We start from the raw sequence: 14,899 nt of genomic DNA, 5'->3' as shown, positions 1-14,899 counted from the left end.
CTTCCGCTGCAAAACCATTACGATAGTATTTAGTTCAGGTCCACTCTGCTGCAGCCATTTCAAAACATGGGAATCAAACATGAAGAATAAAACCCCGTTAAAGAAGGCCAGAGAGGTGGGGGGAGCTGGAAACTAGAGCTCCTACTGTATATTTCACCCCATGAGATATGTAAATGACTGGAAAGGATATGTGAAGCAGCCCACACACTTAGGGCTACCATCCCAGAACCATTGTTCCTCCATGGAAGTCTCCATGCTTCCTAGCTTTAAATGGACTTGAGAGTTCCATTAAGTCCTGCTGCTTTAGGATCCAGTTAACAGCTATTAATAAAGGAGGCTTTCTATACAATAGTTCTGTTTGGCCATTGTCACCCTGTATCTGGCCATTGTCACCCTGTATCTGGCCATTGTCACCCTGTATCTGGCCATTGTCACCCTGTATCTGGCCATTGTCACCCTGTATCTGGCCTGTGTTCAACAATTCATTTTCTCCCTTCTCTATTGCTCATCAGCTCTTTGTGGCCCTGACCTGCCAGCTATGGTGAACAGCACTGCCAGAGACAGATTAGATGCTAGGGACCTTGCTGCCAAACAACTAACCGCAATGCCCAATCTGACATTACACCTGGCAGTTAGAAGCATAGTAATCAGGCTGAGCAATCTGCAGTGGAAAGCTGCTCAGGCTGTCGCTGGGCAGTTTCGTTACTGCACAGAGCTATTTCCTCTCTGAGATGTTTTCTGCTCATAATAAACACATACTTAACACCACAGTTAATCGTAGGCGATTAGTATGAGCAGGAAACATCTCAGAGAGGAAGCTCTAGTGTTCAGGCAGTGATATGTGAACATGTGTCTAATCATATAAAGCGGAACATAAAATGTTGCATTTCCCATCACTAAATAAAAACCTGACAGCGGTTTCACTTCCCCCAGTCTATGCAAAAGCCTGGCTTTAAAGTAAAACTTTTTTCCGATTTGGAAAGAGTGGTGGGGGGTTAGAATCACAGTCTTCTTTTTATTGCTGCTGTGTTCCTATTAGGGACATTCACTTTCTCGATTTGTCCTGTTCACCCCTGCAATGGGAACTAAAGGAGGGAGGAGGAGGGAGGAGGGAGGAGGGAGGAGGGGGGAGGGGGGAGGAGGAGGAGGAGGAGGAGGAGGAGGAGGAGGAGGAGGAGGAGGAGGAGGAAGAAGAAGAAGAAGAAGAAGAAGGGAGGAGGAGGAGGGGGAAGAAGAAGAAGAAGAAGAAGAAGAAGAAGAAGAAGGAGGAGGAGGAGGGGGAAGAAGAAGAAGAAGAAGAAGAAGAAGAAGAAGAAGGAGGAGGAGGAGGAAGAAGAGAAGAAGGAGGAGGAGGAGGAGGAGGAGGAGGAGGAGGAGGAGGACGAGGAGGAGGAGGAAGAGGAGGAGGAAGAGGAGGAAGAGGAAGAGGAGGAAGAAGAAGAGGAGGAAGAAGAAGAGGAGGAGGAGGAGGAGGAAAAAGAGGAGGAGGAAAAAGTGGAGGAGGAAAAAGAGGAGGAGGAAAAAGAGGAGGAGGAGGAAGAAGAGGAGGAGGAAGAAGAGGAAAGAGGGAGGAGGGAAGAGGGAAGAGGGAAGAGGGAGGAGGGAAGAGGGAGGAGGGAAGAGGGAGGAGGGAGGAGGGAGGAGGGAGGAGGGAGGAGGGAAGAGGGAGGAGGGAGGAGGGAGGAGGGAGGAGGGAGGAGGGAGGAGGGAGGAGGGAAGAGGGAAGAGGGAAGAGGGAAGAGGGAAGAGGGAAGAGGGAGGAGGGAAGAGGGAAGAGGGAAGAGGAGGAAGAAAAAGAGGAAGAGGAGGAGATGTTTTAACCCTCCCCTACCAAAACTGAAAACAAAAAAAAGTTTGGGCTTTAAGCAAGGTCAGTTCCCAGACAGATCCCTGCATCAACACAATCAATGTGTGATGCAGGGATCTCTCACGTTGTGCTATTGTATTCTGACAGGGGGACCCCCCCCCCCCCATCAGAATACACTGATCAGTGCTGCAGCCATTGTTTGAATGCTTGTTTTTCCATCATGACTGTTGGAGAGAAACCTTTCCTTAGACCGCTGTACGCGCAGACTGAAATTTACCCCCAGTTCACATATCTGCGGCCGTGGGGGCCGCATTTTGCGTGTTCATGAAAGCCCATTGATTTGAATGGACTCTTGTGCCCCGTAGGGAAGAAGTCCCTGCACTTCTGAAAACGCAGCCCGCACAGGAACCTCGATTCCCAGTACAGCTGTGTTTTCCAGTGCGGGCGGCGTGCCATTAGAACATTAGTAAAACTTTTTTCCGATTTGGAAAGAGTGGTGGGGGGTTAGAATCACAGTCTTCTTTTTATTGCTGCTGTGTTCCTATTAGGGACATTCACTTTCTCGATTTGTCCTGTTCACCCCTGCAATGGGAACTAAAGGAGGGAGGAGGAGGGAGGAGGGAGGAGGGAGGAGGGAGGAGGGGGGAGGGGGGAGGGGGGAGGGGGGAGGAGGAGGAGGAGGAGGAGGAAGAAGAAGAAGAAGAAGGGAGGAGGAGGAGGGGGAAGAAGAAGAAGAAGAAGAAGAAGAAGGAGGAGGAGGAGGAGGAGGAAGAAGAGAAGAAGGAGGAGGAGGAGGAGGAGGAGGAGGACGAGGAGGAGGAGGACGAGGAGGAGGAAGAGGAGGAGGAAGAGGAGGAGGAAGAGGAGGAAGAGGAGGAAGAAGAAGAGGAGGAGGAGGAGGAGGAAAAAGAGGAGGAGGAAAAAGAGGAGGAGGAAAAAGTGGAGGAGGAAAAAGAGGAGGAGGAAAAAGAGGAGGAGGAGGAAGAAGAGGAGGAGGAAGAAGAGGAAAGAGGGAGGAGGGAAGAGGGAAGAGGGAAGAGGGAAGAGGGAGGAGGGAGGAGGGAAGAGGGAGGAGGGAGGAGGGAGGAGGGAAGAGGGAGGAGGGAGGAGGGAAGAGGGAAGAGGGAGGAGGGAAGAGGGAAGAGGGAAGAGGGAGGAGGGAAGAGGGAAGAGGGAAGAGGAGGAAGAAAAAGAGGAAGAGGAGGAGATGTTTTAACCCTCCCCTACCAAAACTGAAAACAAAAAAAAGTTTGGGCTTTAAGCAAGGTCAGTTCCCAGACAGATCCCTGCAGCAACACAATCAATGTGTGATGCAGGGATCTCTCATCACGTTGTGCTATTGTATTCTGACAGGGGGACCCCCCCCCCCCCATCAGAATACACTGATCAGTGCTGCAGCCATTGTTTGAATGCTTGTTTTTCCATCATGACTGTTGGAGAGAAACCTTTCCTTAGACCGCTGTACGCGCAGACTGAAATTTACCCCCAGTTCACATATCTGCGGCCGTGGGGGCCGCATTTTGCGTGTTCATGAAAGCCCATTGATTTGAATGGACTCTTGTGCCCCGTAGGGAAGAAGTCCCTGCACTTCTGAAAACGCAGCCCGCACAGGAACCTCGATTCCCAGTACAGCTGTGTTTTCCAGTGCGGGCGGCGTGCCATTAGAACAAATGGCACCCGCCAGCGGGTCCGCATTCCTCTGTGCGGGTGGTGCGGCAGCGCGGATATTCATGCGGATCCGCACCACCTGCACAGATGTGAATCTAGCCTTAGCCGGTTCCTGTTCAAACAGCTGATTTTTGGGCCCAGCTTTAGAAAAACTTTAATGAAACGACAAACTGAAATTCTGTTAAGTTGCTATTTTTGTTATATTATATAGTGTAGAGAGGCTGCATCGCCACACTAGTTGATAAAATGTTGCAGAGGAAAAGAAACACTCCAATACAAAATGGGAATCTACAACTAGTAGGTTGCGCATGCTCAATAACAACCAATCAGAGGCAGCCACATGATGTAACTGGAAAGGGGTTCATTGGGAAATGCAGTCCAGGAAAGGATTATGGAACTACCCTTCAGGAAAAAAAAATGCATTCAGACACAGGGATGCAGGTAAGAAATATGATTTTTGATCCATAAAAGGCTATTCAGGGTATGTTGATATGCATGTGTCTATAAGTACAGGAAAATGATGCTTGCTTAAAGCGACACTGAGCTCCCTGCAAGGAAAAAGCATTTACATGGCTCTCCTGCAATCACTGTAGTAATAAGAAAAGTCACATGCAGAAGAATCTTCAGAACCTGAAATTTTTGGGAATGTAGATTTCCAGGTCCTATGCTGCACTTTGACGCTCCTGTCACAGCAGATTGAATCCCTGAGAGCATGGGCAGGGTACCACGAATCCAAAGTGCCAATACTAGGTGTCGTCCTAGACTCCAATCTATCCTTCCAGCCCCATGTCCAATCGCAGACAAATTCATGCAGACTCCACCTCCGCAACATCTCCAAAATACACCCATTCCTAACCCCAGAAACTACAAAGCAACTCATTCACTCCCTCATTATATCACAACTTGACTACTGTAACTCCCTCCTCGCCGGCCTACCTCAACACAGGCTATCCCTGCTTCAGTCTATCCTGAATTCTGCGGTCAGACTCATCCACCTCACCAACCGCTTCGTATCCGCCACCCCCCTCTGCCAATCCCTCCACTGGCTTTCGATTGCCCAACGCATAAAATTCAATTTATTAACATTGACGGTCAAAGCTGTTCATAACACTGCCCCAAGCTACCTCACCGACCTGATATCCATCTACCACCCAAAACGTACTCTCCGCTCCTCACAAGACCTCCTACTCTCTAGTTCCCTGGTCTCTTCCTCCCATGCCCATCTCCAGGGCTTCCCCCATCCTCTGGAACTCACTATCCCAATCCATCAGACTGTCACCTACCCTCCTCACCTTTAGGCGCACCCTGAAAACCCACCTCTTCAGGGAAGCCTACCCCGCCCTCACCTAATTGCCCATCTCCTCCGCTCTTCCCACCACTCCATCCCCCACAGCTATTTCCTCCTGTACCACTCTCCCCTCCCTCCTAGATTGTAAGCTCCAAGGAGCAGGGCCCTCTAACCCCTCATGTATTGTATTGTTACTGTATTGTCTCATGTTCTGTCCCCCACTATAATGTACAGCGCTGAGCAAACTGTTGGCGCTATATAAATACTGTATAATAATAATAATTCCTTGATTCTACAGCAGGTCACTTCCCCTTACTACTGTAATGAACAGACGTGAAAGTAGGAAAGGGTAGTATCTAAATTCTTCTTTGCAGGGAGCATTGAGTTTAGGTTTTAGGGATAGAGTCACTTCAGGGAGGTTCTCTGCACACACGCACACACTGTACATGCCACTGTTGAACTCACTTGGTGTGAGAAGGCCAGTCCCATTGTCAGGACCCTGTGAGAGTCTGTCACCACAGTATTAGCGGTCTGACCCTGTGCCTTGCTGAAAGTAAACACACACTGCACACAGCAAGCCACAGACAGAGAGACAGAGAGAGAAAGAGAGAGACGGAAGAAAAGAAAGATATGAATGCAGGTACAGGAATGCCCTAATCTCTATAGACAGCTGATGAAAAAAAAATAAAAAATTCCACATTAAAAAGCAATAACCTACTTCTGCACTCTCCCCGTTCATCACCAGACACGAGCTTCACACAGCAGGTCCACAGTCAGAGCAATAGCTCATAGTGGATCTCTGCTTCGCTGAGCATGGTTTGGATTTGCATTAGGGAGGCACAAGATGGTGTGTGCTGCATATCACAGGAAGAAGAGACAAGCTCACCTGCGATGGTGGGGAAGTAGAAAAGGACGTGGTGCAGACATCCTGGGAATCTTCCACAGATGGGTATACGGTGCCCTGCTCCTCAGACCCCCTGTTAGCAAATATTAAAAAAAAAAAAAAAAAAAAAAATGCACAAAGCAATTAAATTGGATTGGTTAAAAGCAAAGACCTGTGATTAGTTCAGTGAATGGAAAATAAAATTATAACATTTCTAACATTAATGTTCAAAACACATACAGCAGTATAGGTCTGCCTGTCTGAGGCTCCTGTATTTTTTCCCAGGTATAGCTGTAATCCCCCCCTATGATGCCTTGCTGAATATTTGTTTTGGGAACACCTGCTGCTGAGTCAGGTCAGGTCAGTAGGCAGGCCTGGTGTTCCCAAACCCGCCCATAAACTTTTTAGGCTCTTTGTGCATGGACTTCTGATCAGGTCAGAACTGCTTTTCTCTACTTACAAGTTAATGGGTATGCAAAAGAAGCTTGATGCAGTTTACAAGGTCAACAGCGGGTCTGAATAAAAATCAAACTCATTTGCAAGCTGAAAGTCCCCTAAATTATGCCATGTTTTCCTCATCTACACCAGCCCTTGTGTCTCCCAAAGAGTGACTGAGAGATTCAGAGCACCAAATCATGTGACCAACAGACTCAGTGCTGCATATGAGGATCCTGCAGAACCAAAGCATAAATGGGCTACATAGGTCTGAGATTTAAAGGAAGCCGACCGGCTGTTCTTTCTAATGCATGATCCCAAATAATTCCAGGTAACAGGTGAAAGCAGAGAAATGCCTACACTAGGCAGAGATCATTGCAAATAAACAAAAACATCCATTTGACACAACCGAGATTAAAAAAAAAAAAAAAAAAAAAAAAAAAAAAAAAAAAAAAAGGGAAGGAAGAAGGAGTACATGCCCATTTTCCCATGTATGAACCTTTAAAAACTCTGCAATAACAAAAAATACTTTCTGATGTGCAAGAAATCCATTGAGCTCCTACCTTCCTGTAGGGAGCTGACAGGGCTGCCTCTGCTGCACTGAAGTGTCAATCAGTGCAGTCAGTCCTGCCGGAGTTCTTTTGTCCTGGACTACAGAACACATTTTCTGTATTCCCATATAAGAGATATAGGCAGGGACGAAAACACCGCATGGGATTTCAATGCGGCATGGTGTTTCAATGCGGCATGGGATTTCAATGCGGCATGGTGTTTCCAGCTCCAGCAGAATGTTAGGAACACACTGGATTTCTGGCCCGATATATCGAAAAGACAACCAGTCCATTTCTGGAGTACATTTAACCGAATATTTAGTTACAAACCAAAATCATTTTTCCAAATACACACCATTGTTCTTCATTAGGCTTTGAGCACATTGGGCACTGGGGGCATGAAGCTCCAGTGTTTATGTACAGGTGTATGGCACAGGCACATTGTCCAGCCCCGCTGCCAGCAGCTTGTCACACATGAGAGGCCGGCAGCGGCTGCGGATGGATAGCGCACCGAGCGGTTTTTTTACATTCAGTGCAATATGCACTTACCTTGTACACCTATTTTTTCCATTAAAATGGACTCCAGGAAAGGACAGTCCATTTAACAACATTTCAAAAGCAGTACAAAAGCTGGTTCAGATGTGGGAACAGCCCAGTGAGGAAAATGATGATCCCACAATACTTCAGGTGAGGAACCGGAATTTTGTATTCAAAAGCCCAACTTCAGCCAAAACTGTGAAACTCTGTTTTAGATAGCATGGGGGAAAATATTAAAATTTTGGTCAGGATTTTACTGCTGGCTATGACCCCAATGGGGAGATCTTCTCCTTTCTGTCTCTGACACCAGGATGAAAAAAAAGGTGTCATTAAAAACAACAAAAAAAAAGTATTTGCCACTTTTGGAGAGAGTTTTTATACTTCAATATTTTTATTGAAAACTTGGTATACACAGAAATATTAACAATTTCCACCTACATGGTGAAATGGTGTGCATTAACATATTCATAGAACATATAGGCACATGAAAAAAAATATTAGTCAATGACATTATATACAGAGAACACCATCCCCACCAGGTAGCAAACCTTCCATCAGTCATTGAACAAAGGCATTGCCATAGAAACTTACCAACAGTATGAAAACCAATTCAGGAAGAAAAAGGATTAAGAATAGAGAAATCAAAAGAATATATCTAGGATAAGACAGAAAACGGGGGAGAAGGAGAGAGAGGGAGAGAGGGAGGGAGGGAGAGAGGGAGAGAGGGAGGGAGAGAGGGAGAGAGGGAGGGAGAGAGGGAGAGAGGGAGGGAGAGAGGGAGGGAGAGAGGGAGGGAGAGAGGGAGGGAGAGAGGGGGGAGAGAGGGGGGAGAGAGGGGAGAGAGAGGGGGGGAAGAGAGCGAGAGGGGGGGAGAGGGAGGGGGAGAGAGGGGGGGGGGGAGAGAGAGTTTTTTAATCACTTCCTGTTCCACTGAGCCCGTGACATGGACAGAAAAGGTGGATAAATCTTCCCACTGTGTACACAGGCAGCAATAACATCACGGAAGAGGTTCTAACATCCATTCTAAAACGGAAAGGTTTTGGCTGGAATTGGGCTAACAGTTTTCATGAATATGAACCAATCACCTACAGCAGTGAAAGCAGCCATTTTTTGATAAACATTCATAATATAGCATAGTGTCAAATCACAAGAAGTCACTGACATCACAAAGGCCCAGTAAAGCTCCCAGTAAAAGGGATTAGCATGATGCATGGCCCAGGACATAAAAGGTCTTCCTCAGTGATATGAAGACTGTATTTATGAGCATATAGTATGCTTGCTGGAGTTTTGTGCATAAAAAAATACAATATAAAGAGGCCTAGTCATTTTGCAGTAGACATATTATTACTGGGAAGAAGAAAGATGGTAATTATAGATGCAGTGCCTACCATTTTATATAAAAAAAGGTTTTAGTATATTTTTGAAGTGTGACATTTACATCTTGCCTCATTAAAAATAAAAAAATAAATAAAAAGTAGCTGGAAAATCTAAACACTTCTCTACTGCAGAACAGCAGGAGTGCCCTAATCAGATCCCTCATTGATCAGCTATTTAATCAGTCAAAAGCTACCAGCACTGAAAGGAACCTTTCCTTTTACCTTGAGCTACACAACCCGTTTTTAGAGACCAGCAAGGCAGTTTGTGATGTGCAGGTGTAAGTCAGGTTTGTAAATATTGATATAAAAATGGGTGCAGCACTAAAAATCAATATGCAAATGAATATAAAGTGCTGATCATAACCAATAAAGTGACATATGTTTTATGACATCTTCAAACACAGCAAATAAAGTGCACAAAATGAAAACCACAAGCAGTGGTTAAAGTGATAAGTAAATGTCCAAAATGATTGAACGTGAGGATCATAGGATCTCCAAGAAGTGGTCAATCAATATCCGGAGTGGTAGATGGGGTGACCAGTATGAAGTAAATTGCGCACTTACCAGAAGCGCGACTTAATCACGCATTTGAGATAAGCTATATCATCAGGTCAGCCATAGCATCCACTCTGGAGATGGTCAGATTCCAGGCTTGTAAATATATTGAGAAGCAAAAGGGACTTTGAGGAAAGCCAAGAAAAGCCAGGGATTTCTCTAGCAGTGGTAGTCTCAAAGCTGCTGGCACGTGCTGGTATTAAAAAAAAAAAAAAAAAGTCTGTAGGAGTTCTAAGTAGGCCAGTATCTCTGTGAGAATGAGAACCCCTTTAAGGCCATCCCTTGCTTCTGTGCAAGACTAGCCTAGCAAATTAACCAAAAAGAGATGCGATATGCACAAAATAGTCTCCTGACATGCTGCAGGTAATTCACAGAACTACTTCAGGGTCCTCTGCAGATGCCCTGTTGGACCAAATGTACAGTCAGTCTGGCTAAAAAAAAAAAAAAAACCCCCATAAAAGTCAATTTAATTCGACCATTAAAAAAAAAAAAAAAAATAAAGTTATAATCCTATATCCACAGTTGATCCAGAGGAGGGGAAAAAACCCAGCAAAGCATGATCCAGCGTATGTAAGGTAGAGACATAGCGCTGACATCATGCTACTACTGGATGCTGTGCTGCTGCTTTTTATACATGGACTTATTTATTTATTTCAGGTACTTATATAGCACTGTCAATTTACACAGCACTTTACATATATATTGTACATTCACATCAGTCCCTAACCCTCAAGGGGCGTACAATCTAAGGTCCCTAACTCACATTCATATACAAGGGCCAATTTAGACAGGATCCAATTAACCTACCAGCATGTCTTTGGAGTGTGGAAGGAAACCGGAGTACCCGGAGGAAACCCACGCAGGCACAGGGAGAACATGCAAACTCCAGGCAGGAGGTGCTGTGGTTGGGATTCGAAGCAACGACCCTAGTACTGCCAGGTGGATGCTAACCATTTAGCCACTGTGCTGCTGACCTATTATGTAATGGATGCCTGCTGGCACTCTGAAATAAATACTACACTATGAGCATATTTAAGTGGCTTGTGTGGTGAACTTTTTCCTTTGGTAGAGTGCGGTGTGAATTAATGGCACCTCAAAAAAGGGATATCATCCTCGGTGTTAATCGATGACGGAGGTGATTGCAGTGGATGACCAAATTTCCTTGATGTGATTACCTGAGCGTTTTGTGCTGTAGACCTTGCAGCAAATCTTTCTGGTGAGTGAGCATTCACCGACCAGTAGACACAAATCCAAAGCCCAGATCAAAAGGCGGTCAATCGAACAATGTGACGAAAGTATAATGTACATCCAACACTGATCAAAGGTTGTGCGGCTCAAACACAAAGCTGGGAAAGCTTGATAAACACTGTAGTAGAGAACAAAAAGCACACCAACCTTGCGCATTACCTCAGTAGGCTATTAATAAGGGACCCCTTCGAAACGCGTCAGCTTGACCAAGAGAGTATCTCCCTTCCTGATGGGATTTGCACGTGTCTCCCAACCCTTTAATTTGCTTTTTGATGTTACATGCCTTTTATATTGCTATTCTTGAGAGTATATTTCTTAATAAATGTATTAATTGTCTACTGAGGTAATACGGAAGGTTGGTGCGCTTTGTTTTTTTGTTCTCTACTACAGAGTGAGCATTCACTTCAGAGTGTTGTGTGGACATACACAACCCTGGATACCGATCTGACACGATGGTGGAAGACACAATTTTAGCACATGAACTTTATGGATGTATTTGATCATTACATTTAAGTTTGGTATATATTTACTTGGAATGTTGCTTAATTATGTTGCACTATTTTTGATCTTCATCTTTCCCCTGGATGTGATAACCTGAGCATTTTGTGCTGTAGATCTTGAAGCAAATCTTCCTGGTAAGTGAGCATTCACTCAAGGATGTGGTGTGAACACACACAGGAAGATTTGATACCGATCTAATACAGTTGCGGAAGACACAGTTTTAAACACATGAACTTTAATAATTGCACTTATATTTGATATATATTTTTAATTTGGAATAGTGCCGAATTATATTGCATTATTCTTGGCACTGCACATTTGTTTTTTTATCTCTAACGACCAAATTTCTCTCAGTACAGGATACTTTTAAATGTCACGCTTCAAAAATAACACTGCCAGAATATGTAAATGAATGCCTCCTGTTCCAAGGCATGGTGGTTTTCTGTGGGATCTTTGTAGGCAAGGCCTTTAGGCTGGGGGACCATTATGCTTGTAGGTGATCCGTGTGCATGCTACCTGTGTCCTCACCTGTAGTTGCAGGGATGCAAGTGTGAGGTGCTGGGGAAAGGTCGGTCAACAAAGTGATCAATAATAATCCCCATGATGGGTTGAGTCCTCTCAAACTGCCTGAAATGCAATAAACACATTGATATATTATTGAGCTGCCTTGCCCCGCAGATCACCCAATCCCACCAGGACAGGAGACAGGTGGGGAAAGTGCATGTGACAAAAGGTAGCAGGCAAGAGCGTGCAGGAAACACTATGGAGGATTGTTAGCCCCTTTGTCATGTGACACTGCTCTGGGCTGATCCATAGGAGGATGTGAGTGTATACCAAGAACAATACCGATCTTTTGTTAAGTGACCTCATACCAGACGAATGACCAGGCTTACCGTGTAGACATAAAAGCCAGATTAGTTCTGTAGGCACAGGTCAGGGTAAGTGTCCCTATAGGGGTCCCCACTGTTCCAACACGTACCGCCTGGAAACCTGGGGGGGGGAAAAAAAAAAAAAAAAAAAGTATGAGGTCGACATGATTAGATATTATCTAAAGATCTAGGCACACAAGTGTTAGTGCCTCCTGTCTCTGTCCTCTATTATTTCTAGAGTCAAATGCAAAAACGATTTAGAAGCCCTCGTAGATACCAGTGTTTTCCACATACTATTAGAACCTTTTATTTTCTCAGTTTTAGGATGAAATGGATAAAATTAAAGAAGGAATGCATACAGTTGCAAGAAAAAGTATGTGAACCCCTTGGGATTACGTGGAGTTTTGCATGAATTGGGCATAAAATGTGCTCTGAACGTCATCTAAGTCACAACAATAGAAGAACACAGTCTGCTGAACATAATACTACACAAACATTAGATGTTGCCATGGTTTAATTGCACATAACATGTAAACATTCACAGTGCAGGGAGGAAAAAGTATGTGAACCTTTGGACTTAATAACTGGTTGACCCTCCTTTGGCAGCAATAACCTCAACCAAACGTTTCCTGTAGTTGCAGATCAGACCTGCACAACGATCTGGAGTCATTTTGGACCACTCCTCGTCACAAAACTGTTTCAGTGTAGCAATATTCTTGGGATGTCTGGTGTGAATCGCTCTCTTAAGGTCATGCCACAGCATTTCAATCGGGTTGAGGTCAGGACTCTGACTGGGCCACTCCAGAAGGCGTATTCTGTGTTGTTGCAGCCATTGTTTTGTTGAATTACTTGTTTGCTTTGGGTCATTGTCCTGTTGCATCACCCATCCTCTGCGGAGCTTCAATTGGCGGACAGATGGTCATACGTTTTCCTGCAAAATGTCTTGATAAACTCTGGAATTCATTTTCCCATCAATGACAACAATCCGTCCAGGCCCTGAGGCAGCAAAGCAGCCCCAAACCATGATGCTCCCTCCGCCATGTTTTACAGTGGGGATGAGGTTTTGATGTTGGTGTGCTGTGCCTTTTTTTCTCCACACATAGTGTTGTGTGTTCTTCCCAAACAACTCAATCTTGGTTTCATCTGTCCACAGTATATTTTGCCAGTAGTGCTGTGGAACATCCAGGTGCTCTTTTGAAAACTTCAGACGTGCTGCAATATTCTTTTTGGACAGCAATGGCTTCCTCCGTGGTGTCCTCCCATGTACTCCATTCTTGTTTAATGTTTTCCTTATTGTAGATGTGTCATCAAAAATGTTAGCATGTGCCAGAGATTTCTGTAGGTCTTTAGCTGACACTCTGGGATTCTTCTTTACCTCATGCAGCATTCTGCGCTGTGCTCTTGCAGTCATTTTTACAGGACGACCACACCTAGGGAGAGTAGCAACAGTGCTAAACTTTCTCCATTTGTAGACAGTCTGTCTTACCGTGGACACATGAACATCAAGGCTTTTGGAGATACTTTTGTAACCCTTTCCAGCTTCATGCAAGTCAACACATCTTGATCGTAGGTCTTCTGAGAGCTCTTTTCTGTGATGCATGGTTCACATCAGACAGTGCTTCTTGAAACCAGTAAACCCAACACAGGTGTGTGTATTTTAAGGGCAGGACAGCTGTCAGCAACACATCCAATATCATCACACTGATTGGAGTCAAGGTTGGCTCACTCCTGGCTCCAATTAGCTCTGGGAGAAGTCATTAAGCTAGGCTCACATACTTTTTCCTCCCTGCACTGTGAATGTTTACATGTTACGTACAATTAAACCATGGCAACATCTAATGTTTGTGTAGTATTATGTTCAGCAGACTGTGTTCTTCTATTGTTGTGACTTACATGACGTTCAGAGCACATTTTATGCCCAATTCATGCAAAACTCCACGTAATCCCAAGGGGTTCACATACTTTTTCTTGCAACTGTATCACAAATCTATTTATAGATTTGGACAAACAAGGACTTTGCAAATATACTAGTGTACATCTACCCATTCATGTGATTTGGAGAGGTGTCATCCAGGGCCCAGCCTCTTGAAATCTTTTGTTTACTTGCAGCCATGTTTTAAACCTCCCTCACCTGTAGGATGCCCTACACAATTAATGAAGGCAGGTATTGAACTGGTAAAGGCCAAAATATCATGGTAAACAAAAAACGTTTTGCTATGCTGAATGAAAAAAGTTATGTTGTTTGAAAAAAACGTGGAACCCTTGAGATAACTTATTTTATCTGGTCGAAAACGGACAAACCTTGTGCCTTGGACTCACGGAGCAGACGGGTTAGAATGCTTATAAATAGAACAAGTGAGCGCTAAAAGACAAGAAGCCGCTATAGCACCAAAGGATACCAAATAACCTCTAAGACATACATATATATACACATATACATACACACTATATATATATATATATATATATATATATATATATATATATATATATATATATATATATATATATATATATTTATTAAAAAGGTGCAGCGCTAAAATTCCAACTAATGACATAAGAGCTCAATCTAATACATGCCAATAATCATAGATCATCATAAAATTAACATAAATTTAAAGTGACTTGTGACAAGGTGCCAAGATCCACAAAGATAAATAAAGTGACTTCTGTGAAGATGTGAAGTCTGTCACTATTGAGTGACCAGTAATGCTAATATAGTGATATAGTATTGTCCCAATGTGAATGTGGAAGATCAAATTATCTCCAAGAGTAGATGTTCCATCCAATACTGTGGTGAAATAACCAGTATCATAAAGACTGCGCACTCACCAGATGCGCAATCAGTCAGCGCATTTAGAGACAATATTCTCTGTGGATGAACTGGAGGCTCCTATGTGGATGGATCTGGTCTGGTCAGAAGTTCCCCTCACTGCTCACTCCTGCTGTCAATATGGCTCTAACCCTCCTTTCATATAGCTCTGTGGGTTATTAGAAGCTCACAGGAAGCGGTTTTCCTGGAAATTTACATGGCACCGCTGCTGTGAGCTAGCAGAAAGAAACAGATACATGCATAAAAAGTAATCAAGATGGCTGCTCCAGGAAAACAGCTTCCTGTGAGCTTCTAATAACCCACAGAGCTATATGAAAGGAGAGTTAGAGCCATATTGACAGCAGGGGT

The 14,899-nt window shown here is 44.3% G+C and overlaps 1 protein-coding gene across 6 annotated transcripts in view; it reads right to left on the bottom strand.

Annotated features, from left to right (window-relative positions):
- ATG13 (autophagy related 13) overlaps positions 1-14,899 on the bottom strand; it is an 82,512-nt gene that overhangs the window by 30,433 nt on the left and 37,180 nt on the right. For 2 of the 6 annotated variants that reach the window (XM_089684567.1, XM_089684565.1), the window contains exons 8-10: positions 11,743-11,839; positions 11,378-11,476; positions 5,650-5,740 (exon numbers count right to left, since the gene is read on the bottom strand). In XM_089684567.1, coding sequence (XP_089540693.1) covers positions 5,650-5,740; positions 11,378-11,476; positions 11,743-11,839 — 287 coding nt within the window. Of the gene's footprint in view, positions 1-5,228; positions 5,328-5,649; positions 5,741-11,377; positions 11,477-11,742; positions 11,840-14,899 lie in introns of all 6 variants that reach the window. The other 4 variants (XM_089684568.1, XM_089684566.1, XM_089684562.1 and 1 more) reach the window with 3 other exon arrangements.

The sequence above is a fragment of the Staurois parvus genome, unplaced genomic scaffold (assembly GCF_062004578.1).
Source record: "Staurois parvus isolate SC_StPar_1 unplaced genomic scaffold, SC_StPar_1.0 ptg000350l, whole genome shotgun sequence".
Classification (NCBI taxonomy): domain Eukaryota; kingdom Metazoa; phylum Chordata; class Amphibia; order Anura; family Ranidae; genus Staurois; species Staurois parvus.
The sequence above is the reverse complement of the archived record's forward strand: the minus strand, read 5'-3'. Positions and strand labels throughout refer to the sequence as shown.